The sequence below is a fragment of the Oryx dammah genome, unplaced genomic scaffold (assembly GCF_014754425.2).
Source record: "Oryx dammah isolate SB20612 unplaced genomic scaffold, SCBI_Odam_1.1 HiC_scaffold_8, whole genome shotgun sequence".
NCBI classification, from domain to species: domain Eukaryota; kingdom Metazoa; phylum Chordata; class Mammalia; order Artiodactyla; family Bovidae; genus Oryx; species Oryx dammah.
In genome coordinates this window covers 27,637,151-27,663,228 of record NW_024070192.1, presented here as the reverse complement: position 1 = coordinate 27,663,228, position 26,078 = coordinate 27,637,151, and the positions used below count along the sequence as shown (strand labels likewise).

Here is a 26,078-nt window from a genome sequence, read left to right as displayed (position 1 = left end):
TGCTGCTGTGCGATCTCTGTTCTGTCTGGCCTGCCAGAGCTGACCTCCGGCTTTGTCTAAGCAGAGGCAGCGTGGGCCTCTGTGCTGCCGGGAAAGCTTGCCCTGCTCACTCTGCCCGGGGGTGGCAGTCGGAATGAGACCAAGGCCCCATGCCAGGGGAGTCTGGGAGCAGCCTCCAGAGTGTGGGGGCCCCAGGTTCTGTGGATGGAAGGTGTGTCCCCCTGTGAAAGGTGCTGTGGGCCCCGAAAGAGGGCTGCTCTGTGTCTCTGTTCGGTTCAGTTCAGTCACTCAGTCGTGTCTGACTCTTTGTGACCCCATGGACTGCAGGACACCAGGCCTTCCTGACCATCACCAACTCCCGGAGCTTACTCAAACTCATGTCCATCGAGTCAGTGATGCCGTCCAACCATCTCATCCTCTGTCGTCCCCTTCTCCTGCCTTCAGTCTTTCCCAGCATCAGGGTCTTTTCCAGTGAGTCACTTCTTCGCATCCGGTGGCCAAAGTGTTGGAATTTCAGCTTCAGGATCAGTCCTTCCAATGAATATTCAGGACTGATTTCCTTTAGGATTGACTGGTTTGATCTTACAGTCCAAGGAATTCTCAAGCATCTTCAACACCACAGTTCAAAAGCATCAATTCTTTGGCACTCAGCTTTCCTTATAGTCCAACTCTCACATCCATACATGACTACTAGAAAAACCATAGCTTTGACTAGACAGACCTTTTGTTGGCAAAGTAATGTCTGTGCTTTTTAACATGCTGTCTAGGTTGGTCATAGCTTTTCTTCCAAGGAGCAAGCATCTTTTAATTTCATGGCTGCAGTCACCATCTGCAGTGATTTTGGAGCCCAAAAAATAAAGTCTGTCACTGTTTCCACTGTCTCCCCATCTATTTCCCATAACGTGATGGGACTGGATGCGATGATCTTAGTTTTCTGAATGTTGAGTTTTAAGCCAACTTTTTCACTCTCACTTTCATCAAGAAGGTCTTTAGTTCTTTGCTTTCTGCCATAAGGGTGGTGTCATCTGCATATCAGAGGTTACTGTCCTGTGTCCCTGAGTGGGGTGCAAAGTGGGGTGACCCTGAGACATCACCGTGGATGTGCCAGGATCCCACGGCGAGCCTGTGGGATGCCAGATTGGCCAGGAGGGGAGGGGCAGCTCCAGTCCAGTTCTCAGAATTAAGGACACTTTGCAGCCAGGAAGCCCTGGAGCCTTCTTCCAGGGCCTGCAGGGTGGGGAGGTCTTGGGGAGCAGCCAGAAGAGGGGGCAGTGTGGGGGAGCCCTGTGGGTCAGCTCATGGCTCATGGCCCATGACCCACTGCCCACTAGTCCCCCACTGAGACAGCTGAGGAGAAATCCTTCTACAGCCCCCCTCTTTTCCAAGGAAAAGGTCTCTGGGGCCCTGAGGAGCTGGGCATGGGCAGATAAGAGGCCTTGAACATGCAGGACTCACCCAGAAGTGCCGTTTGCTGTAGTGGAACCCCTGCCAGCTCTTGCTGGGTGGCTTCAGAGGGTCTGTGCAGGGGCTCCAGGCCCTCAGCACCAGGGAGTCCATGGGACCAGCCATTCCCTCCCCACCCCTGCCCGGAGCTGCAGGCAGGGTGTCCCGTGATGTGAGAAATGGGGTCAAACTCAGTTAACCCGATGCCTCCAGGGCCCTGCCTGGGTGGATTCCAGGGACAGAGGGGACCAGAAAAGCTCACAGGCCACTAGCCTGCTGTTGCTCAATTCCCATTTTTCAAGAAAAGCCAGGGATGCAGCCTTCAGTGAAACGTACACTTGACAATGAACTCAGAATCAGAACCCGCGTCTACTTGGATGTGGTGTCAGTTGATGCCTCACTCTTCCTGTAAGCCCCAGCCCTCACTGAGTTCCTGAGGCTCTTCCCTGGCCGGTGTACCCCCAGAGCAGCTCAAAGAGGGCGTCAAGTGACTTGTCCAGTACCCAGCAGAAGCCAAACTGGCATGAGAACACAGGGTCATCCAAGACCAGAACCAGCCATGTCAATGGCCATCTGGTTCCATTATGACCAGATGGGGAGCTGGGAGGAACTCAGTGCTCCCTGCAGGCTCTCTGCTGCCTCGGCCACAAGCTGGGCAGGTCCCAGCTCAGCTACTGCAGAATGAAGCACGAACGGGCAGGCCAGGGGCAGGGGGCTCCAGGAGTGGGGAGGGGTCTGCCTGTGAGGCACTGCCCAGTGCCGGCACCCCTGGCAGCTCCCGAGCTTGCCCTGCCCCCCGCCCCTGAGTTCTGGCATCAAGGACACGGCTCGGCCCTGTCTGCGCTGGACACCTGCCCCAAACGGCTCTGAACCCACAGAAGACGCCCCTGTGCCTCTCAGACGGCCGCGCAGCGGCAAGGAGCAGAGACGAGCCCGGCCTCTCAGGTGGGACCCGGCCGGACGCCGGCTCTGGGCGGGGCGGCTCGGGCGGGGCGCCGGGTCGGTCGGGCGGCGCACGTGACACAGCTGCCGGGAGCCGGGCGTTGACGCCACGTCACCCCACCCGGGGCCCCGCGCCCATTGGCTGCGCCTCGGGCCGGGGCGGGGCCCATCCGGCCGGCTACTCCGCGGCTCCCGGCGCGCGTCCTCTCCGCCTCGCTCTGCTCACCTGTGAAATGGGATGTCGTCCTCCGGGAAGAAAAGGGTTAACGCCGAGGCGCGCAGCTCTGGCGCCCGGTGCGGGTGCGGCGCGGCAGCAGAGTCCCCGGGAAGGCCAGGGGAGGGGCGCTCAGAGGACCATGTTCCCCGAAGAGCCGCAGCCCCACCCGGCTTTCCCCACCCTCCCCTGGACGCCTGCCCTGCCCAGCTGGTCTCAGGCTGCCCAGTGAAGCAGTGATCTTTGGTGGCAGATTCCTCCCCGCTCCCACGACTGGGCCCTACGGGGGGCTTCAGCCAGCCTTCACTTCAGCTGGCTGCGGGTCTCCATTGGGCACTGCTGCATCACCCTCTCTCCTGAACTGCTGCAGTTACACGTGCATATTGACTGAGCTTGGTCTTTACATATGCGGTATAGGCGGCTACAAGACAAGCAGGCACGTCTGTCTTGACCTTGACTCCAACAGACTCTTCAGGGTTACAGCAGGAAGGAGTGTTCTCATTTTACGGACACCAGAAAGGTGAAGTAAGATGTTCCAAATACACAGCAAGCAGGTGAAAACCCAGACCTGTTTCCTGACTCTAAGAAACTGGTCTTCAGGCTTCACACAGCACCCCCTCCCCTCCCTGGGAAGGGCTGTTGGAAATTTCAGGGAACTCCCCAGATTCCCAAGGCCCTCTGGGTGCTTGGCTCCTACTTGGGGGGTGGGGCCTGTGCATCAGGATGCAGGGAGCTGTTCCCCTACAGAAGTTCATCTGGAGGGCCAGGCCCCAAAGGTCCCTGAGCAGGACCACTTGGGAAACATGAGGTTTGGAGGTCCCCCGGGACCTGGCCATCTCTGTTCTGGGTAATTTTCCACCGCAGCCACTTCCGGGAGGGGAACAAAGAACCCTGCGTGTCCAGTCTGAGCCCCAGGGACTTGGGCCTCCAAGGCCTCTCTTGGCCTGGGCAACACCCCCGTTCCAAAGTGTGCCATAAATGTCACTCTGTCAGAGGGTGTGGTCAGACAGGCTATATCTGGAATCTGAGCAAAGCAGTACTCAGGATGGCTGGATCACTGAGGAGTCCGGGGGTGGAGGTGGGGGTCCAGACCTCTGATAAGGCTCCTTGGCTGCCCCCTACCAAGGGTGCTTCTGCTCACTGCTTCCATACTTCCAGCACCTGCATATTAGTATCTCAGTCCACCTCATTAGGACCCTCCCTTGGCACCTAGCTCTGCCCCCAACCCACAGGACCCAGGATCCTGGTCCAGCCCTCTCCCCAGCCCAGCTGTCTCCTCTGACCTGCCTGAGCCTGTCCTGATCCAGGGCAAGGGGTCCCAGGCCCAAAGCACAGACTGCCCCTAACTCATCCCAGCTGCTCTGGGGACGGGGTTGAGTCCTGGTACAGTTCCAGGTGGCTGAGTGAGCTTGTGCTGGTGAGATCCTAAACTCCGGGTGCAGAGGCCAGCCCACCTTCAGCAGCCGGACTGGGCCCACTAACCCCCAGCCCTTCTGTCAGTCCCACAGCTGGATCTGGGAGGAAACCAGAGAAAGTCAGAGTGGGAAATTCTAGCCTCTTCCAGGCTCTTCAGAAGATCTAAAGAAGGAGGGGCAGGCTCATCTCACAGGCCCAGCGGGCCACCGTTACTAACGTCCTAGTCAGCCTATGCGGAGACACCATCAAGCCCCGTTACAGCTGATGAAACTGAGGAACAGTGTGGTGAGGTAACTGGCCAGAGGGCACACAGCAGGTTTTGGACTAGTCTGTCTTCTAAAGGCCCAAATCTCGGAATGAGGTTTGTCGGGTCACTTCCTGCCCCAGTTCAGCGACGTCTGGGACGGACCCAACCCGGGGCTTCCACTCAGCCCCCTTGCTCAAGGCGGGAGAAGCCGGGGCCTGCGGGAGCCCCGCAGCAGTCCGCGCGGGGATGGAACGGCCAGGGGACGGGTGCGCAGGCCAGACCCGAGCCGCCTGACGCTCCTCAGGTTGGGCGGGACCGTCCACCCGGGGGCGGGGCTCCTGCAAGTCTCCGCCCCGCCCCGCCTGCCCCGCAGAACCGCCGCCGGGAACCCAGTTTCCGAGGAACTTTTCGCGGGCGCTGGGCACCACCGAGTTCCGGGCGGGACGCGAACGCGCGGAGCTGCTGCGGCGGGCCCGGCGGACCTCCGAGAGGAGGTGATTGCGCCATGGACGAGCCGCCCTTCAACGAAGCGGCCTTGGAGCTGGCGCTGGCCGAGCCGTGCGAGCTGGACGCGGCGCTGCTGACCGACATAGAAGGTGGGTCAGGGCCCCCTGGGCTCCTCGCGCGGGCGGCGCCGGGCGCGGGGCGCGGAGGGGGTCTGGGGCGCGGCCCGCGCCTCTGTGCGGAGCTCTCCGCGTCTCTGCGCCGAGGGCTGCGGACCTCGCGGTTCTGTCCCCGCGGAGCTGCCCGTGCCCACCGGGTCCTGTAGGAGGCTCGGCGCTGAGCACGTGCGCCTCTGGGCGCTCCGGCCCGCACCCCGCGGCCAGCGAGTCCTCAGTCGCGAGGCGGCATTGGCGAGAGCGGGGGAGCCGGCATCGCCGAGGCCCCGCCCCGCCCCGGCCTTGACGTCAGCGGGAGGTTACTCTCGGTCGTTCCCTCCGGCCTGAGAGTTCAGCTCGGCGCTCGCGCTCCTGCGCATGCGCGCCGCGGTCCCGCGGACCCTGACAGACCAGGGCCTGATTCTCCTAGCTGGCTCCCGGTATCGGTTCGGCACACGTTTATCGAGCGTCTACTGAATGCCAGGCCCGGTTCTAGGCATCAGAGGTTCACAGACCTGGGCTCCCCCTTTCCTTGGAAGCACAAACCCACCCTAAGGAAACCCATAAACAGAGATTTACACCTTGTGGTGGAGCTGGGGCAGGGCGACTGCTTCGGATAGGGCGGTGGGGTGGGACCTGAGCTCAGCCCTGATAAGATGTCTTCCCCACAGAGGGCACGGCGAGGAGGTGGAGGGACACAGGTGAGACTGGGCAGGTGGGTGGAAGAGGACTTGGCAGGGAAAGGCGGGAGCAGCAGCGCGGGCTCTCTCACACACCTGGAAACACTGCTCTGGTTGTTCTACAAAGAGGGTGCTGGGGGCGAAGCTGCAGCGGGGCCAGTCAGGAGGCTGTTGCCCACGGTGCACAGAGCACATTCTAGCCTCCGCAAGTTTCCTCCGAGGTTCCTATGCAGTTTCAGCCACGTTGGCTACCTTGCACTTGGTTGATGGGGAAAGCAGGCCCTGAGCACAGGACCCAAACCTCCCACAGCCTGGATGGACTCATCCATGGATCCTATGGCCGCCCTAGGGTTAGCAAAATGGACACATCTGAGCCAACCACTCTTTGGTTGGCTCACTGGGAACCCAGCTGGTAGGGCCCAAGAGTTGCCAGGTCCCTTGGAGGGGAGTTGAGAGGAGGGCCAGGCAGCGTTGACTCAGGGGTGAGAGCTGAACTGGATCCCAGAGGCAGTGGGATGTTAAGTGACTTGTCCCAGGTCACACAGCAGAGCATGGTAGAGCCAGAATTCAAACTCAGGATGGGAGCTCCAGAGGCCACACTCTTAAATGCTGGTCTCCTATTGTGAGAGAGTGTGTGTGTGTGTGTTTTGTAGGCCACACTCTTAAATGCTGGTCTCCTATTGTGAGAGAGTGTGTGTGTGTGTGTTTTGTAGGCCACACTCTTAAATGCTGGTCTCCTATTGTGAGAGAGAGAGAGAGAGAGAGAGTGTGTGTGTGTGTGTGTGTGAGACACCGTAGAGCAGGGGACTCAGGAGGCTGCTCTATATGGAGGTATGCTGGGGGCCTGGGAGTAGGTCGAAACGGGGTCATAGGTCACACGGCCACCTCCCCATCCTAGCCCAGAGCCTTTGATTCATGAGACGGAGGACTGGCATCAGAGAGTCCGCCCATGTCCCTGAGCCCCACCCAGCCTGGGCATGTGGCTCGGCCAGACTCCGTCATGTGACCAGTGCCCTCACCAGGAGCCCCAAGTCCTGTGCTGCAGGCCAGGCCCTGGCTGCACTGCACCACAACTCCGGGTAGATCTGCCTGCTCCCAGCCTCCTTTTCCTGTTTTTGTTTTGGGGTCCCTTGTGGCCATGAGAGAGGGTATGTGGGAGCCGCCTTGCATGAGTGCTGGGATTGTGTTGATGCCGTGGAGGGCCTTACCTCCCGCTGGTTCATTCACTGCACTATGTTGCTCAGTGACGAAGAGGCGATTGGAGGAGGCTGCTGGTCAGGTGGGACTGGTCAAGGGGTGGCCTGAGCCTCCGGTGCATAGCTGGAAGTCACCTCTGCCTGGGCTTCCCAGTTCATTGTGTCTTTGAAGTCCAGGTGTCTGCCTTCGGTCCAGTCCCTAAATCAACACGGACCTGGCTTCCTGGGCTCCAGGCCAGCCTGCTGAAAGAGGTACATGGGGGCCAACCTGCCCCCCACCAGGCCACTCCCCACAGTCTCTCATGCCCAGTTCTCTCCCTGGTGCTGCCAAGCATGGGCCTTCCTTAGAAAACAAGCTCAAGATGGCTTACAGCCCTGCTCTGGCCACAGCATATACCTGCTCAGCTCCCTAACCACCATGGCTCCCCAGAACCCCAAGATACAGTCCCTTGTCTCTAAGTGTGGTGTTTGAGACCTGTCAGGTGGGCCGGGCCCACCCTCCCGTGGTGAGTCCTGTCCTCCCTCCAGGCCCTCCCCATGCCCTGGACACACTCTGCCCCCACATGGTGCTCCTGCCTCATCCTCACGTCCAGAGGTCTTGAGGGCAGAGCCTGGGAGAGGCCTCTCCCCCTGGACATGGCCCCTCTCCATCCCTCTCCTGCCTTGGGTGCCTGGCCCACCTGCCCCAGGTGGCAGGAAGCAGAGGCCCTCCCGGTGTGGCCGTGTGCTCTCTCCAGGCTGCAGTGGCTGCCCTGGAAAGCTGGGGTGAGGCCATAGGTGGGCTGCCCGTGAGCCCCTGTGAGTTCCAGCCCTCGCACCTGTGAGGGGATGGGGAGAGCTGTGGGCAGTCCAGGGAGGCGGGCGGGCTGGCAATTGGGAGCTACCTTCTGCCCGGTGGTCACCTCACTGGATGCAAACATTCTAGATGACCTGCCCAGCCTCAGGTGGGGTCACCACCGGGCAGAGGCCTGGGTCTGGACTTCGCCCAGCTGCTGGGGCAGGCCAGGTGGCAATGACTCCTGGCCAGAGCAAGTGCCTCTGTCCTGTGTCTTGCCAGCCACAGGCCCCATGGATGTGCCCTTTGACCCTGGGACCTACTGGGCATGCATACCTGCACCTGTGATGGGGAGGGGAGAGCCTCAGAAATGCCACAGTCATCTCCTCACTGGTATACAGACTGGGGGCAGACATGTCCACTACCCCCACCTGCCCAGCTGAGGTGTGGGGAGCAGCAGGAAGGCCAGGCCTAGTGGGGATTGCCTCCCAGGGCCAGAACATGTTGCAGTAAATCCATCTCTAGCTGGCAGAGGAGGGCCCAAGCCCAGGATGTGTTTCTGGGTCTCTGGCCATAGTTGATGGTTTGCTGCACAACCACCTCGGGGCAGCCTCAGAGATGCAAATTAAAGCACCTTCAAGGTTCCATTCACACAGTTGTGAGGACTAAGGAAAGCCCCCCAAAGTAGGTAAAAACGATAAAACCCAGTGCTGGTGATGCTCTGATTAAACGTGACGTATTGCGAGGGAGAGTGTAAGGAGGTTTATTGTTCCAGAGAGCAGCCTGGCAGCTTGGAAGCAGTGTGCTGCCTTTGAACCAACACACACACTTCAGAGGGGGCAGTGCCAGGGCTGAGCCTTGGAGCTTCACACTGCCTCCCCTCTGCGTAGCACTCTGCATGCACGTCCTGACCTGGGATGAGTGGTGGCAACAAGTTGGGACAGAGCCAGGCCGGCCTCAGGGCTCACTCCTGCCCCCAGCAGGCGGGGCTGGGGGCTGTGGGCTCGGGGGGTTGGCAGGCCTGGGTGTAGGTCTGAGGTTCTTCACTTGGCAGTCGGAGGACCTGGGGCACATGGCCTCCCTCTGAGCCTTAGTGGCCTCTTCCGGCTAGAGGGCTCATATTCAGGTTCCCCTGGGGCTCTGGCCCCGGGGCCATCCCATTCCAGGAAGAGCAGGCACCCGCCACGTCCCCGGGCAGCCCCACACACACAAAGGCACCCTGTGCCCCCACTGCACACATGATCGGCTGAGGACATGTGAACCTGCCAACCGTGCTTCTCAGGAGGTTCCAGGAGATGCTGGTGGGAGCAGCGGGGCTGGCTGGCAGGGTGCAAGCCCGCTCCCCACTGCTGCCCTGTGCCCTCCCTCGCGTAGCCAGAGGTGGAGCAGTGCTATTGCTTTGTGCTGTCTGCTGCAGACTTTGTGACCTGCTCACAAATCCCTTTTCTGCCCATTCCCTGAGAATTGATGTTCTTAGCTCAGGCGACAGACAAACGTGGGTTGGAACTCTAGCTTTGGGCTGTCTCCTTGACCCTCTTCCCTCTTGACCCCCTCTTCTGCAGTCTCACCAGCCTCTTCTTTGTCTTGACAGCGCACCAAGCTTGCTCCCACCTCAGAGCCTTTGCACTTGCTATTCCTAGTGCCTGTGACATCCTTCCTTCCTCCTGGTCCACTCCCTCCTTTCATTCAGACCTCTACTCAGATGCCCCCTCCACAAAGAGGCCTGCCCTGACTCCCTCTGTTTCTTCACGATGCTCATCACCTGCACCCCCTTCCTCCACGGATTAGTAGATGGTTGGCCTCCCTCACTGGAACAGAAGCTCCACTGGGAGGTCTTCATGCTCTGTTCCTGCACCCCAGCACCTGGCACTGGCCTGACATTTAGGAGAGGGCAGTAGATATTGTCAGAGAAACATCTGAGCTTCATGGGCCAGGCCATATGAGGGAGGTGGTGAGCTCCCTGTCCCAGGAGGCATGCAAGAAGAGTTTGGGGTGCAAGGCCTTGTGTCAGCACCTATGGGTCATAGGCTCCTGTGATAGAGTTGGGCTCCTGTGGGTGGGCACTATCGGGGTCCCCCAAGGATTTCTGTCATGGCCTCACAGGATAAACAGGCCCTAGAATAAAAGGCCCACATCTGCCTTCAGAGGGAGGTTTGAAGGTAGAGCCAGGGAAGGGGGAGAGGGGTTCAGGTTTCCTGTTATGCCCTGATAGAATCAGGACAGGAGAGGAAAAGATGAAGCCAGGCTTGGGGAGGAGCAGGTGGGCCCTCTGAGGCTGAGCCCACACCTGTCCTCTCCCCTAGAGTGGGTGCAGGAGCCACTCAGGCCTTGAGTCTTAGCTCACGCCAGTGCTTACTTCACCGGCGGAGAGTCCCCACTGTGGGAGCCCTGCCCAGCCTTTCAGACCCACTGGACTGGAGGGAGCTTCCTTAAACTGTGCACCCTGGCGGGCGTGGAGGGGTGCTCTCTTGCCTCCTAGAATCCCCTGCTCCAAGGCCAGAGGTGAAGGCTCAGAGGAGAGTGACTTGCCTGGGATTACACAGCAAGTAAAGGGTGGAGGGAAGTTCTGGCACCCAGATCTGGCTTTAGGAGAGAGTGAGAGGGGGCCCAGTCAGACCGTGAGTTCGCCACCAGATTGCACTGCGTCTTCGTTAGATCATGTCCCTGAGGCCAGCCCTCCTCTTGGCAGCTGGTCCTGACCCTATCGGCCATGGGCCTCTCCCTTCTACGTCCTTGGTCTATATGGGACAGAGCCAAGACATGTGAAATGGGAAACAAAGGGGGCGAGAGAGCGTGAGACAGGGAGAGGGATGGTCGGGAGCAGGTAGGCTTGACGCTGGGTGGCCCTGGCCCTGCAGAGGCTCAGGTGTAGGTCAGCCCTGGAATTCAGGCCTCAGTGTCTCCCAGTCTCAAGTGAGGTAGGAGCCTTGCCAACACCAATGTCTTGATTTTGGGGGGTAAGGGAGGGTGTGAGCACCCCCCAGCTGAGGAGGGAGGGAGGTGGAGAATTCAGTTGCCCTTGGCACCTGCTGCAAGGCCATGGAAGGACCCGGACAAAGAAGGGTGGATATGTGATGGAGAGGAGCTTCCTGGAAAGTGAGAGCCATCGGGGCCAGGGGGTCTCTGCTCCCAACACCCTCTGAGGCTGCAGGACACCAAGAAAGGGTTGCGGGTGGGCTTGGCCGCAGTTGAAGGCTGGCCTGAGCCTGGAGTCCACTTGGCCACAAAAGTGGGAGCTGGCAACCTGAGCTGCTGGCCAGGCTCTGTTCATTTGTGTAGAACTCGAACCTTACACAGAAGGGGAGAGGGCCTGGGTGCACCTCCAGAGACCCCCAGAGCCTGTCACCCCAGGACTTCCTCACCTTCTGTCCCAGGGACTGGGCTGCCTGTTGGCCTCCCCGGACCCTGCAGTGAATAAGTGAGTCAGGTTCACCCCGAGACTGCTGGGGGTGGGGGTGTCACTGACCCCGTCCCAGATCCAGGCCCCTCTTCAAAGGGATGTCTGTGTGGGGCTTCAGCTCGGGCTCAGCTGTTACTGGCCATCACTTCAGGGTATGAGTTCCCTTCCTCAGTTTCCCTGGGAAGTGACTGTTGCCAGGGGTCCGTGCGGTGGGGTGTGGCTCGTGCTGGGGCGGCCCAGGAAGGGGAGGTCCCCACACCCACTGCCAGGTGGCCCTTGGTCTCACTTAAGCACTGCACCCAGTAACACCTTTACTTGTCCCCGTCGGAGCCTGAATCTGTGCTCGGCCCATTTTCCAAGAGCGAACTGAGGCTGAGCGTGGTCGAGACCGGCTCAGGGTGTCAAGAGAGCCGGAGACTTAGCTGCGGAGCTGGGGCACCCCTAGCCCCTCGTTCCGCCGCTCTTCTCTGACTTGACCGCCAGTAACCCCTGCAGACGTCGGCGCCTAGTGGGTTAAGGGCCAGCGTCCGGTAGTAACCCCGGCCCCCATGCGGCGCCGCGGGGCGCAACCCGAGCCGCGTGCCGTGGGGGTGGGGCGGGGGCGGGGGCGGGGCGGGGCCCCAGGAGGCGGTGGCGCGGCCGCTGATTGGCCGCGCGCGCTCACCCCATGCCCGGCCCGCCGCTACGCGGGGAGGGGCTGGCCAGCGGGGCGGGGTGGGGGCGGGGCCGGCAGCGGGGGCGGGGCCGAAGGGTAGCTCTATCGCTCAGCGGCTTTAAAGTGCGCCGGCCCCGCAGGTGAATTCTGTGCTCGGAGACCGGCAGGCCAGCCGCCTGGACGCCCCAAGTGGCGACGGGCCTGGGCCGCGGAACCATGGACTGCACGTTCGAAGGTATTTTTTTGGAGGCCTCCACCTCTTTATTATAGAGCTTTCATTTCCTCAGCGGGGTTCCATCCTCGGTGCCCTGAGGGGAGGTGTGTATACACTCTCTGCTCTAAGAGGTGTAGGCTCCCCACGCCAACGTCCGGAGTAAGGGGATAGCTTTCCCACATCTTATGCTCCACAGGGAGGAGGACCGCTTTTCCTTCTGTCTGCTGGGGCTCCCTTTTGGGGGGCATCTTGGGCTTGACAGTGGGAGCCCTGGGTTCAGCCAGTTTCCTCTCTCAGCCTCAGTTTCTCCAACTATCAAAGGGGTAGGGGGTCCTGCGGGAGAAAGCACTCTATGGACTATGACCTGTGCAGATCTGGAGGGCCTGCCAAATGTTTGTGTTTGAGGACAGGAGGGCTGAGCCTGGCACCCATCCCCACCCCCACCCCATCCTTTGTTGTGCTCTCCTGGCAGCCTAGGTCATCCCCTGCAGTCACTTTCCTGCCTGGCACCTGTCAGTCGGAGGGACTCAGGTGACATTGAGGCCCCACTCCGTGCAGCTGTCCTCTCACAAAGTGTTTTGTCTGTCCTGTACAGATGGGGAGACTAAGGCCCGGTGAGAGGACACTTTCACCAGAAGCCCAGGCTGGGGGTCTGGGGGACACCTGGGGCTCCCAGGGTTTGCTCATGGGTCCTGCAGAGCACTTTGACCCAGTGGATGACTCCTTCAGTGGGTTAGAGGGCCCTGGACTGACCCAGCCAGGCTGCTGGTTGCCAGCTCGGGGAGAGGGCTTGTGGCCAGTTTGGGCTGCTGTGGGCCATGTGTCCAGTCTGTATGAGGAGGAGAGTCAGGACAGACGGCGTTGGCTTTCTTTGAGGGGAGACGGAAGCCTGAATGGCCAGCCCTGAGCTGCTTGGCTGCAAACAGGGCCTGGGCTTGTGCCCAGAACATTCAGAGACACACTGGTTGACACACATATGGCCAGCGGTTGACTCTGCCCCAAATCTCGGTTTATTGCACAGAGAAATGGGTTAGCAAAAGCTGCTCTGAATTGAGCGGTCGTGGACCTCTGCTTTGGGGGCCACTGGCATTGTCCAGTATTGTAAGGCTGTTTGATGCACTGGGCAAAGCTCCAGATGTCCCAGGTATCTGTGAGTGTGGGCTCCTGGGGGTGGCTTTTTGTTTCTGTGGCGTTGCTCCCACGTGTACACTGTCGGGGGCAGGGTGGGGCGTGAAGACACACGACACCTGACAGCTGCTCCACGGCTGCTCACAGCTTTTCCTCCTCCCTGCAGACATGCTTCAGCTCATCAACAACCAAGACAGCGACTTCCCGGGCCTGTTCGACCCGCCCTACGCTGGGGGTGGAGCAGGGACCACAGACCCTGCCAGTCCCGATGCCAGCTCCCCGGGCAGCCTGTCCCCACCTCCTTCCACGATGAGCTCCTCACTTGAAGCCTTCCTGGGGGCGACCAAGGCGACACCCCCACCTTTGTCCCCTCCCCAGCCTGCACCCACCCCCCTGAAGATGTACCCATCTGTGCCTGCCTTCTCCCCCGGGCCTGGGATCAAGGAGGAGCCAGCGCCCCTGACTATCCTCCAGCCCACCCCCCCCCAGCCCCTGCCCGGAGCTCTCCTGCCGCAGAGTGTTGCGGCCACCACCCCACCGCAGTTCAGCTCTGCCCCCATTGTAGGCTACCCCAGCCCTCCGGGAGGCTTCTCCACAGGTAAGGAGGGAGTGTGGAGGTGGGGGTCAGGTGCTCTTGGTAGAGGAGTTTGCAGGCTTTAGCAGTCGGGCCCCTGCTCTGTGGCTGGAGGCGCCTGCTCACCAGCAGTTCTCGGGCTCCTGTGGACAAAGCACTTCCCTTACTGCCCGGGGTCCACACCAGCTACCCTTCTGCAGAGCGATTCTTGGCTAGGACGCTGGCATACTTGCATTAGAGCCCTGGGCAGAGCCATCCAGATAGGAACCTGCGGCCACAGGGGTAGTGACTCATCCTGGGTCACATGGTGATGCGGACCTGGGGGACAGGTTGGAAGTGGGTTGCGACAGCCTGTGTCCTCAGCCCCAGCCTTCATCTCTGCAGGGACCCCTCCAGGGAGCAGCTCGCAGTCACTGGCTGGCCCACCACTGGCTACCCTGCCAGGGGCCCCGCCTGTCTCCTTACACAGCCAGGTTCAGAGTGCGGCCCCCCAGCAGCTGTTGACAGCCATAGCCACCCCCACGGTGGCCCCTGGAGCAACTGCTGTGACCTCCCAGATACAGCAGGTCCCGGTGAGGCGGTCTGGCTGGCATCAGGGAGGTGGCTGCCCTGGGCCCAGACCCATAGCCCATGGCTGAGGCCCCTCCTGTCCTTAGGTCCTGCTGCAGCCCCACTTCATCAAGGCAGACTCATTGCTCCTGACGACCATGAAAACAGATGTGGGAGCCCCCTTGAAAGCGGCGGGCATCCGCTCCCTGGGCCCTGGCACTGCTGTGCAGGCAGCGCCCTTGCAGGTAGGGGGCTTGGGCGGGGTGGGGGTGGTGGCTTGGGTGGGGTGGGGAGGGGCAAGGTTTGCTCACATGTCCACCTGCTAACTCTGCCTGGCCCTGCAGACCTTGGTGAGTGGCGGGGCCATCCTGGCCACAGTGCCACTGGTAGTGGACACTGACAAGCTGCCCATCAACCGACTTGCCGGTGGCAAAGCTCCAGGCTCGGCGCAGAGCCGCGGCGAGAAGCGTACAGCCCACAACGCCATCGAGAAACGCTACCGCTCTTCCATCAATGACAAGATCATTGAGCTCAAGGACCTGGTGGTGGGCACCGAGGCCAAGGTGTGGGCTGAGGCCCTAACAGGGCAGCTCTGGGGAAGGAGGCACCTGGGAGGAGAAGGAGGAGGATGGGGCTGGGCAGACAGTCCTGGGGCCCCAGCCTCCTTGGGCTTGGCAGCTCTGTTCAGCTGAGCTTCAGGGAAGCCCGGGTGGCACAGGCTCTTCCAGGTGCTGGGGATTCAGTAGAGGACAGACAGAGATCCTGCTGTTGAGTAGCTGACGTTCTAGCATGGTGCGGGGGCACCAACAGACCTGGGTTGGGGCATGCCAGGTGGCATAGTGCTGTGCTGGAGAGTAGTGGGATGGGGGAAGTTGCAAACCTGAGTTGGGTGGTCAGGGAAGGCCTCACAAAGGTGATGCGATGTGTGAACAGAGGCCTGGAGGAGGTGAGAGGGTGAGGCATAAGGTGGAGTGATGTTGACAGCAGCCAGCCAGGTGCTGTTGTCTGTATCTTACCCGGGCAGTAGGTTCTAGGGGAGGAATGTTCCAGGGAGTAGGAATAGCAGATGCAAATCTCCTGAGGCGATTGTGTTGCAAAGCAGCTCTGCCCTCTTGCTTCAGTGCCCAGCTCTCTGGCCTGACCACTTGTGCCATTTCCCCCCTACCCAACCCCTGCAGTTGAATAAATCTGCGGTCTTGCGCAAGGCCATCGACTACATCCGCTTCCTTCAGCACAGCAACCAGAAGCTCAAGCAGGAGAACCTGAGTCTGCGCACTGCTGTCCATAAAAGCAGTGAGTGCTGGCCCCCTCCACACCTGGTGTCCCTGGAAGTTTTTGCCCTGCAAAGGCCCTTCACCCTCTCTTTGGCCCTCCCTGGCTCACAGCTCCCCCAGGTCCTGAGCTCCAATTTGGGGTGAAGTGGGGTGTGGAGCTCACTCCAGTCTGCTCCTCTCTGACCCACAGAATCATTGAAGGACCTGGTGTCAGCCTGCGGCAGTGGAGGTAGCACAGATGTGCCCATGGAGGGCATGAAGCCAGAGGTGGTGGACACCCTGAGCCCGCCCCCTTCAGACGCCGGCTCGCCTTCCCAGAGCAGCCCCTTGTCCTTTGGCAGCAGGAGCAGTAGCAGCGGTGGAAGTGGCAGTGACTCGGAGCCTGACAGCCCGGTCTTTGAGGATGGCCAGGTGGGGCCTGCAGTGTTGTTCCCTTCTTGTCATCTAGCAACTTCCTCCGAGCCCCGGGACTGGATCAGGCCCCTCACACATCCCACCTCCCCTTTTATAGACAGAAGAAAGACAAGACTGAGGGGTTCCCACAGTAAGGCAGGGGGCAGAGTTGACCCCTCCTTCCTGGAGCTGTGCTCTCTGGGTCACGCCACCCCGTTCTCACCGCCCTGCCCGCCCCCCCAGGTGAATCCAGAGCTGCTGCCCGCCCCCCACAGCCAGGGCATGCTGGACCGCTCTCGCCTGGCCCTGTGCGCGCTCGTCTTCCTCTGTCTCTCCTGCAACCCCTTGGCGTCCCTGCTGGGTAGCCGGGGTCCTGCTGGCCCCTCCGACACCACCAGCATCAACCACCGTCCTGGGCGCAGCATGCTGGGTGCTGAGGGCAGAGGTAGGGTGGTAGGATGGGGGCTCTCGCATACGTGGATCCTGTCCTGTGGGCTTGGGGCCCTGGATTTCCTGGGTGCCCAGCCTCTGTGTCCCCAGCTTCTGTCTGCCCCCAGATGGCCCTGGCTGGGCCCCGTGGCTGCTGCCCCCACTGGTCTGGCTGATGAATGGGCTGCTGGTGCTCTTCTCCTTGGCCCTTCTCTTTGTCTATGGAGAACCAGTCACTCGGCCCCACTCGCGCCCTGCCGTGCACTTCTGGAGGCATCGCAAGCAGGCTGACCTGGACCTGGCCAGGGTAAGTGGCCAGACCCTGGGGGATGGGAGCAGGCAAGGCTGGGACCCTGAGCAGTGCCTGGGAAGGTGCTGGGCATACCGTGGACCTCCCCTGTTCTTCCCACTCCTGTCTACCTCTCCAACTCCTGTGGACCCCTGGGTGCCTGGCCTGTGCTGCTGGGGATGGTGTGGTCCTCACGGGGGGCCCAAGATGGAGGAGTAGCACAGCCCCATGTTTCTTACCTGAAAACCCCTCACTCCCAGGGGGACTTTGCCCAGGCTGCCCAGCAGCTGTGGCTGGCCCTGCGGGCCTTGGGTCGGCCTCTGCCCACCTCCCACCTGGACCTGGCCTGCAGCCTGCTCTGGAGCCTCATCCGCCACCTGCTGCAGCGTCTCTGGGTGGGCCGCTGGCTGGCCGGCTGGGCAGGGGGCCTACGGAGGGACAGGGCCCTACAGGCAGACGCTCGCACCAGCGCCCGTGACGCGGCCCTCGTCTACCACAAGCTGCACCAGCTGCACACCATGGGTATGCGGGTGAGGGCTGGGCCCCTGGGGTCCTGCTTCCTCTGCACCACCCTTGGCCTCACGCCCTCTTATCTTCCAGGGAAGTACTCAGGTGGGCACCTCGCTGCTGCCAACCTGGCGCTGAGTGCCCTGAACCTGGCCGAGTGCGCGGGAGATGCTGTGTCCGTGGCCACACTGGCTGAGATCTACGTGGCCGCTGCGCTCAGGGTCAAGGCCAGTCTGCCCCGGGCCTTGCATTTTCTGACAGTGAGTAGATGGTGACCAGTGGGGGCTCTGTGGGTGGGTGAGGGCTGCACAGAAAGGCACGTGGTTATGGGGGCGGCTGCGGGCCCTCTGGGGTCTCGGCCAGGGTTCAGTGTGACGGCCCATTCCCTCCTCAACAGCGCTTCTTCCTGAGCAGTGCCCGCCAGGCCTGCCTGGCACAGAGTGGCTCAGTGCCCCTTGCCATGCAGTGGCTCTGCCACCCTGTGGGCCACCGTTTCTTCGTGGATGGCAACTGGGCTCTGTGCAGCGCCCCGAGGGACAGCTTGTACAGCGTGGCTGGGAACCCAGGTGCTTTCTCACCCTGGGCCCTTCCCTGTGCCCACCCCTTTCCCCACAGCTGGCCGCCTCCTCCGTTCCCCGTTCCCATTCATCATGCCTATCCCTGGTCAGTGTCTTGTCCCCTGCCTCTCTGCTGTCCCTGCCCACCCTGGCCTGCTGCCCCGCCATCTGGTGTAGCTATGGGCATGTGCAGATGGGGACGCCAGCCTGGCTCTGTCTCAGCTGGGGCTCTTCAGAGGCAAACAGGAAGATAGGGGGCAGGGGGCCAGGGGGCTGATTCGAGAAGTGCCAGACAACATCACCGTGCAGTGAGGAGGTTGGGAAAGGGAGTGCATCCCGGGTGGGTTATCCTGTCCATTGGTGGGCGGAGTGTTTATCCACCAGCTTTCACTTGTCTCAGAGCCAGGCCCACCGTGCCTAGAAAAGATCCCTAGTGCAGGGAGGTGCGTGTGCAAAGGAGGGGTTGGGGCCATTCTCGCCCCTCCACTCACCCACTCTTCTCCACAGTGGATCCCCTGGCCCAGGTGAGTCAACTGTTCCGCGAACATCTGTTGGAGCGAGCACTGAATTGCGTGGCCCAGCCCAGACCCAGCCCTGGATCAGCCGAGGGGGACAAGTGAGTGTCTCTGTGCGCCTCAGCAGACCAGAGCCCCCTGCCCAGTGGAGCCTCTGGGTGGCCAGAGCTGGGCCACTGTGGCCTTAGGTGCATTTCGGTTCCTCTCTGGGCTTCAGTTTCCCACCGGCCCGGCACGAGGGGACGGAGGCTCTTGGAGGAGCCAGGAGGCCAGGCTGTGCTGTGTGTGGAGGTGAGGACCTCTGCCAGCCATGCTGACTGCCCATCCTCTCCTGCCACAGGGAGTTCTCAGATGCCCTGGGGTACCTGCAGCTGCTGAACAGCTGTTCGGATGTGGCCGGAGCTCCTGCCTGCAGCTTCTCCATCAGCTCCAGCATGGCTGCCACCCCCGGTGAGCCTCCCACTTGTGACGCCCTCAGCCCCAGCGCCAAGCAGCTCAGCCTCGGGTGCAATGTGGCTGAGTTTCTGCCTCCTGTGCCCCCTTTGCAGGCACAGACCCGGTGGCCAAGTGGTGGGCCTCTCTGACAGCTGTGGTGACCCACTGGCTTCGGCGGGATGAGGAGGCAGCTGAGAGGCTGTACCCACTGGTGGAGCACCTGCCCCATGCCCTGCAGGAGTCCGAGTGAGCACAGGCTGCATGCTCGTGTCCCACCCCCAACCCTGCCCCCAGCTTTGTTCTATGTCCTTGGGGTCCCGCCATGCTCTTCCCATGAAGCCAGAACCAGGGCAGAGGGAGGTCCGACCATGACACCTCTACCTTGGCCCCCACAGGAAACCCCTGCCCAGGGCGGCTCTGCACTCCTTCAAGGCTGCCCGGGCCATCCTAGGCCGCGGGAAGGCTGAGTCTGGCCCAGCCAGCCTGGTGATGTGTGAGAAGGCCAGTGGGTACCTGCAGGACAGCCTGGCCACCACACCAGCTGACAGCTCCATTGACAAGGTAAGGGCTGGGGCCGGGGGCCTGGCCCATCTCAGGGGCCTTGGCCTTTCCACTCCCTGGATGGTCCCCCCTTGGGCTGCAGAAGACTGCAGGGTCAGCCAACAGCACAGGACGGGTGACCAGCCGGCCTTGCCTTCTGGCAAAGGCTTGGGTCCAGGGGAGAGTGGCTGCTCCCTCTGGCCTCAGTGTTGCCCCCCCCAGGAGGAGGGTGGGGTGAACATGTGGCAGGGCCCTCCTTGGAGGCTGCCGCGCAGGCCGGTAGGGGCATGGGGGCCTGGAGAGCGGGCGGCCCCGCGGTGCATTGCTGTTGCATTGCATGTGTGAGGCAGGTGCAGTGCCTCGGCAGTGCAGCCCGGAGCCGGCCCCTGGCACCGCGGGCCCCCAGCCTTCTCTCCCACAGCCAGAGGCCCTGACCCCTGCCCTGCCCTACTCACCACCCCCAGGCCATGCAGCTGCTCCTGTGTGACCTGCTCCTTGTGGTGCGCACCAGCCTCTGGCAGCAGCAGAAGCTGCCGGCACCCACCCAGGCCTCACAGGGCCCTGGAGGTGGGGCCCAGGCCTCTGCTCTCGAGCTTCGTGGTTTCCAGAGGGACCTGAGTGGCCTGAGGCGTCTGGCACAGAATGTCCGGCCTGCCATGCGGAGGGTGAGTGCCCACGGGGCCCTGACTTGTGATGGGGACAGACATGAGGTGTCTGAAGGGAGTGGTGACCTGAACCTCTCCTGACCCCTCCTGCCCAGGTATTCCTACATGAAGCCACTGCCCGACTGATGGCAGGGGCCAGCCCAGCGCGGACACACCAGCTTCTGGATCGTAGCCTGAGGAGGAGGGTCGGCCCCTGCAAAGGAGGTGAGAAGGCCGGCTGGCCCAGGTGGGAAGGGTCACGGGCCAGGTGAAGGCTGCAGAGGGAGACGAGATGGTAAGACGCACAGGAGCCTCGGGACTTCGAGGTGGCCCCTGATGGGAGCCCTGACCTGAGACTCGGGGGACTACTGTCCTTTGTGGAGCACTCGCTCTGTGCTCCAGGGGAAGGAGCGGAAGGGACCAGCTGCATGGCAGCCCAGCAGCCCAAGACCAGAGGTGTGGGGGCGCACAAAGGACCAGGCGGCAGGGGCGGGGCCGGGGTCCGAGCCCCACCCCAGGCGCGGCCCCGCCCCTGACGTGCTCCTGTGCGCGTGCGTGCGCAGGCGCAGCGGCGGAGCTGGAGTCGCGGCCCACGAGGCGGGAGCAGGCTGAGGCTTTGCTGCTGGCCTCCTGCTACCTGCCGCCTGGCTTCCTGTCGGCGCCCGGGCAGCGCGTGGGCATGCTGGCCGAGGCAGCGCGCACGCTCGAGAAGCTTGGTGACCGCCGGCTCCTGCACGACTGTCAGCAAATGCTCATGCGCCTGGGCGGCGGGACCACTGTGACCTCCAGCTAGACTCCTGCCGGCGGGCCTGCCCCAGAGCCTGGTCTCCGTATCAGCGGCCGAGAGCAGCGCCGGAGATCCAGGGCTCACGCCCAGTCCACGGACTGCACGGCCCCTGGGGCGCTGGAGACCCTCGGAGACGTCTGCTCTTGACCTACGGGCCTCCCCAGCCCGCTCCCGCACTCGGCGCGCGGTGGCCAGGATAGTGCTGGCCCCTGGTGGCCGGCTGGGGGATTGCGGGGGCCTGCCGCCGCCGCCGCCGCCGCTGGATGTCACGTGCTCCCAGTGACACCTGCTCCTGCGTGTCATGGGCCCCCAGTCCGCAGCTTTCCCCCTCCCTCCAGAGAAGAGAGGGGTGCATTTCACTGAGCCGAGGGACCCTACCCCCGGTGCCTCCCTCCTATCTAGGGAGACCTGTGCATAGTGTAGATCGGAGTGCACCAGCCTCCTGGCCTCCAAGGCTCAAGCGTTACTTTGCCTTTTGCAGACTTTATTTTCATAGGGTGAGAAGTTTTGTACAGAGAATAAAAAATGAAATTATTTATAATCTGGGTTTTGCTCCTTTGGGGAGAGGCAAACCAGAGGGGATTCTTTGGGCCTTCTGTCCCCCTAGCACCCAGGCAAAGGCTTCCCATTCCCACCTGCCCTTCTGTGTTTGGGAGGCCTGGCTTTATTCCCTCCAGCTGACCTGGGACCTGGCGCGCTCTCTCATCTCCTGACCCTTAGGGCCCTTGTGGTCTCAGCTTTTCCTTCTTGCTTCCCCACCCAGCTTCTGCCCCCTTCAGGTCCCGGAATGACATGTTCTTGGGAATCTGTGGTGACTGGAGGAACTACAACCTGGTTCTTCCTGTGTGTCTGGGTGTGTCACCTGCCTGACCCCTGTCCCCTCATCTGAGGCCACACAGCTGTGGCAGGGCAGCAGGGGCTTCTCTGCCTACTGCTCATTCCTGTCCCAGAGCCCTTCCCTAAAGCCTGGACCCTCTCCCAGGAGAATCTGGTCAGAATCCACACTGCAGAATTCCAAAACAATCGTTGTATCTTTATTGACTTTTTTTTTCTGAATGCAATGACTGTTTTTTTTTTTTTTACTCTTAAGGAAAATAAACATCTTTTAGAAACAGCTCGATACACACAATCTTCAGTGTGAAGCAATATACTAATAAGAACACTAGTCGTCTTAACATTTACAGTCTTCATATATATTATATATATGTATATGTATACATATATATACACTATATAACGAGGCTGGATATAATACACACGTTCACCATTTTACAGTCATATGTACAGGAAGTTGCTAGGGCGGCCCCAGGCTGGGGCTGCGTCAGGCCTATCAAAGCGTGGACAGAGCTGAGGACACGGACAGACAGGCGGACGAACTGGTGGGCACTGGCCCAGGGCGGTGGTGGCTGCATGGGGAAGGGGGCAGCGCTGGAGCCACCTTCCCAGAAAGGGCCCCGTGCTAAGGGGCACACGACGCACAGTGGCGACACACGGAGAAGCGAGCATGTTCCCAACATATATACATTCTATGTGACATATATATAGAGGGGCACACAGGTGTGTACATGGATCTAGCGCTGTCTCCGCTCCCGTGCGAGTGGCGCTGCGGCCCCTGGAGACGGTGGTCATGCGGAGGGTTGGTCACGCGTCTGTCGGGGATTGAGACTCCTGCGCTCCCAGGCTGGGTTCCAGGGATGGGGTAGGCTGGAAGGAGGACGAGCAGAAGCCAGCGGAGGCAAGTCTGCCCATGCCCAGGAAGGTCGCATCCCTCGAGCACAGGCCCCAGATGCTCGGCCCTCCAGACCTTAACGTAGGTTTTGGCCGAGGCTGAGCAGTTAGGGCGTCCAGCCTCCAGCCCCTCCTGCGTGGGTCAGGACTCGCCAATCCCCTATCCCTACCCACCCCCAGGGTGTCCGGCTGCGGGCCACGACCGACCCACGTGGAATGTATACCACGTCATCTTGGAACTTTCAGGGGAGAAGTGTGTCCCCAGGCTACAGGCCTCCCAGCCCCGCCAGAGTCTGGGTGTCCCAAGGGGTCTGGCCACTCCGCGAGCTAACCCCTCTCCAAGCCGGGGGATGGAGGCGAGAAAGCCCTGTGCCGTCCGGTGCCAGGAGCAGACGGATCTGGAGCATGTTTTCTACCCAACCGGGGACCACTAGCTTCCGCCCAAGGCGGCCAGATCCAAGATTCGGTTCCGGATCAGGGATCCGCTCAGGACCCGCGCCGGAAGCAGCGCAAAGGCCCGGGGGCTACGCCTGCGGCTCCTCTCCTCGGCGGCGAGCGGGCTGGCTCCGGCGGCTCCTCCGGCCGGGAGTGGATTACAACGGCAGCCTCTGCAGGAAAGAGACACGAGGCGCGCTGCCTACGGCGGTGCACGTGCCGAGGGGTCAACCCCTCCGGACTCGCCCCGGACTCGCAGTGAGAGAGAAACCCCGCCAGCAGCTGGGCCTGGAGGCTGGCCTCCGCGTGCCGCCCCCGGGCTACGCCCGCCCCCGGCGCACGCGGGAGTAAGTGGCCCGGGGCCCTCGCGTGCGCAGCGAGGTCTGCCTGGAGCCTATGGGCCCGCGGCGGGGTATGCTCTCCAGCCTGGACCCCTCCAAGGGGGGCTCGCGGTCACTCACCTTATGTTTGGGGCATTTCAAAGAAAAGTTCTCTTCAATGAATATACAACCTATGAGCAAACAGAAGTTGGAGCGGTCAGAACCGGCGTCGTGTGTGGCCGGGAGGGGGACGCCCTCGGTTGCGGGTTTTTTTCAAAGAGTAAGTCAAACTCTGCCTGCCCTCCAGCCCCACTGGCTTGCCTGTCCTTTACTCTGCCCTCCCCCTGAAACCCCCTTTAGTCATAGGGAGGCCTCCCCTAATTCTCCAGCCTGTCCCCCTGCAAACAGCCAAGCCAATGCAACAGCACAATCCTGCCCGACCTGGCCGGCACTCGGGGTGGCTCTGCTGGAGGCAGACAGGGCGGGAGCAGAGCTGGGAAGGCTCCAAACCTCGTCTGGATCCAGCAACCTCAGCTGAGCTGCTAGCTGACCACAGCCACCTGGGTGGGCTCCGCCTGCCAACCCCTATGCGCCTTCCTGAGACTTAGCAATGCAGCTGATACAGCAGGAGCACAGCCTGCCCTGCCTCAGGCCTGCTCCCTGCCTGGGGACACTGGCCACCTCCCTCTTCGCCATCCTTCTAGTGCGGCAGGCCCTGCTTCCTGTGCCAAAGCCTCTGGGGCTCCCAGGGCAGTGGGAGCGGGGAGGGCCCTGGCAGAGGAGGCCTCTGCTCTGTCCTGTGGCAGGGTTGTCATACCCTCACCCCTTTCCAGGGCAGCAGGGGGCGGGGGACAGAGGTCCTGGGGCCTCCCGGAACTGAACCAGTGCTGCCCTCTCTGGGTCACATGCATGACCTCACTGCCTGCCCCAGAGAGCTGCAGAAAGAAACGACTCTCCCCTCTGCTTCACAGATGGGGCCCTGACAGCAGAGGCATGGAGGGACGCGCCCAAGCCACACATGGAAGGATGCCACCAGGATCGGGGGCTCCAGGCTTTCTGGCAGGCAGTCTGTGCTCTGTGTGCCTGGCAATAGTAGGTACTCGATAAACGCCCACAGAACAGACAAGTGAGCGAGCGGAAAGAGCAGGGCAGGTGCGGGAGCCTGGCATGGCCCTGCTTTCCCCCTTCCACAGCTTCTGTTTTGAATCTCCTCTCCTTCCATCCCAGTTTTTGTCACTGAACTGTCTCTCTCCCCTTTTTTTCCCCAACCCAGTGAACTCCTATTCATACTTCAAAGGCCCAGCCCGGTACCCCTGCTCTTTGAGGCCTGAGATCCTCCCCAGCTCTAGGCACCCCTTGGCGACAGCAGTTCACATACAGCTTTCAACCTTGTAGGCTATGCTTCTCCAGCAGGTGGCTGGGGACTGAGGTGTTTCGCCAGCATTGCCCAGCAGAGGGCCTGGCTGAGCAACACCAGAAGATAAAAAACTGCTGGGGCAGAAGAGGGAAGCTCGGGGCAGGGGATTGAGTGGGGCTGGTTCAAGGAGCTGTGCCCACATCTCCTGACCTGTCCACTAGGGCTGACTCTTACCCGCGTCGCTGGCACACGGGTAATGGTAGGTGTGGAGGCATCCTTTGTGGCAGCACCCTATGGTGGCCCCCGCTTCTTGGCAGCTGGAACAAGTCTGGCGAGGAGAGAGGGAAGACAGGTGAGTCTGCAGCTGAGGGGCCTGGGAGGCCCCCACCCTTCTCCGAACAGGCCCTCGAAAGGCAGCTGTGGGAGAGCTCAGGATGGTCATCGGCACCTTGGGTGGGGAGCTCTCCAGGTGGGATACCTTGTGCATAAACATAGGGGTCTCTGCTTCTGGCAGGTGTGGACAAGTGACGGCTTGGCCACTGTGTACTGCGTGTCAGCCGAGCAACACAGCTCTTCCCACCTGGTGTGTACAGTGGGGACGGCTCCTGCCTTACGGGATGGTCTCAAAGACTGAAGGAGTGACTCTGGGGGCCCAGCGGGTGACAGGAACTCACGAGGCCAGTCACCACCCGGCCATGCCCTTGCCCACCAACTCCTCCCCACAGCCTCCAGGTGGGCTGCTTTCATGGGCCTACTCTACAGTGAAGTTGGGGCTCCCTCCCGCTCCAGGAAAGGTGGTGAGCATTGTTTCTTGCCCATTCTGGGGGCAGAAGCAGCACTGAACCAAGTCAGAGGCCCCACCCTGAGGGGCCATTCACCAGGGGTGACACAGCTGGTGCCCAGATGCGGGGTGCATGTGAACCCCAGGCCAGCCAGCAGGGCAGCCGGGACACTCTGGGTCTCAGAAATGGGTCTGCTGAGCTTGAGGGCTGCCTGCAGGGGGACCAACTGGGAGAGGATGGCGATGCTACAAAGGCCCTTGGAAGAGCAAAGCAAAACCCGAGGCCTGGGGAGAGACAGACCCCAGATCCCGTAGACCCCGGGCCCCCAGTGCAGCAGAGGCCTGAGATGGGGGAGGAGAGCAGAGAAGGGAGCAGGCCCACGCCAGGAGGCCGAGTCACAGAAACCAGTAACTGAGGTTTGACGCACCAGGTCCGTGTGGAGGCCGCCTCCTTGTAACGACCTGATGGCGCTGGCATCATCGTTCATTTAACCAGGTGAGTGATGAGAGCTCAGAGAAGCCCAGTGAGTTGCCTGAGGGCACATAGCTCAGGAAGAGCTGGACAGGACTTTGAGCCCAGCAACGGAGCTTGGGCACAGGCTGGCCGTCATGGTGCCGTGCTGCTGGGGCGGGTGGGCTCCTTCCCAGGACTGGGGGGAACCCACTCCTAGCAGGAGGGGAGAGGCCAGGGATGGTCTCTACCCTTCCTGGGCCTAACTCATGCCTGAGAATGTTCCCTCTGGTGCCCAGCTGGGATGGGGAGTGCAGGGTGGGAAGCCGGGGGACCACCAGTGATCATATGCTTCTGCATGGCGGTGTCTTTCTGATCAGGGCCGAGTCTCCAGGCCCCCCATTTCTTGGCTCACAGAGGTGTTGAGGCAGGAACAGGCCCCCAGACCCCGGCCCAAGTGTCCCACCCACAGCAGCCCTTGGATATTCTGATGGCTGAAGAGTGACAGTGGGCTCCTCTGGCTGACGGCTTCTCACTCTCCATCTGCACTGAGGCCCCTCAAACCCTGGAGACAGGCCTCTAGAGGTGGAAGCAGAGCAAGGCC

At 61.6% G+C, this 26,078-nt stretch overlaps 2 protein-coding genes across 5 annotated transcripts in view; one reads left to right on the top strand and one right to left on the bottom strand.

The window, feature by feature from the left end:
- The first annotated feature begins 4,570 nt into the window (after positions 1–4,570).
- SREBF1 (sterol regulatory element binding transcription factor 1) lies at positions 4,571–21,492 on the top strand. Of its 3 annotated transcripts, none has more exons than XM_040245805.1 (20): positions 4,642–4,858; positions 11,708–11,802; positions 13,076–13,507; positions 13,868–14,055; positions 14,140–14,277; positions 14,377–14,595; positions 15,211–15,325; positions 15,497–15,717; positions 15,943–16,144; positions 16,257–16,435; positions 16,678–16,939; positions 17,018–17,184; positions 17,322–17,490; positions 17,989–18,097; positions 18,337–18,446; positions 18,545–18,677; positions 18,827–18,992; positions 19,436–19,636; positions 19,732–19,840; positions 20,179–21,492. In XM_040245805.1, exons 2-20 carry the CDS (start codon positions 11,784–11,786, stop codon positions 20,406–20,408), a joined length of 3,369 nt encoding a protein of 1,122 aa, XP_040101739.1. In that variant the 5' UTR covers positions 4,642–4,858; positions 11,708–11,783; the 3' UTR covers positions 20,409–21,492. The 3 variants fall into 3 exon arrangements, with proteins under 3 accessions (XP_040101738.1, XP_040101739.1, XP_040101741.1); XM_040245807.1 differs by having other exon boundaries at positions 4,648–4,930; positions 11,758–11,802; positions 20,179–20,943; XM_040245804.1 differs by lacking the exon at positions 11,708–11,802 and having other exon boundaries at positions 4,571–4,858; positions 20,179–20,943.
- RAI1 (retinoic acid induced 1) overlaps positions 21,445–26,078 on the bottom strand; it is a 103,766-nt gene continuing 99,132 nt past the window's right edge. For both annotated transcript variants that reach the window (XM_040245802.1, XM_040245803.1), the window contains exons 4-6: positions 24,477–24,570; positions 23,027–23,076; positions 21,445–22,738 (exon numbers count right to left, since the gene is read on the bottom strand). In XM_040245802.1, coding sequence (XP_040101736.1) covers positions 22,724–22,738; positions 23,027–23,076; positions 24,477–24,570 — 159 coding nt within the window. In that variant the 3' untranslated portion in view covers positions 21,445–22,723. The remainder of the gene's footprint in view (positions 22,739–23,026; positions 23,077–24,476; positions 24,571–26,078) is intronic.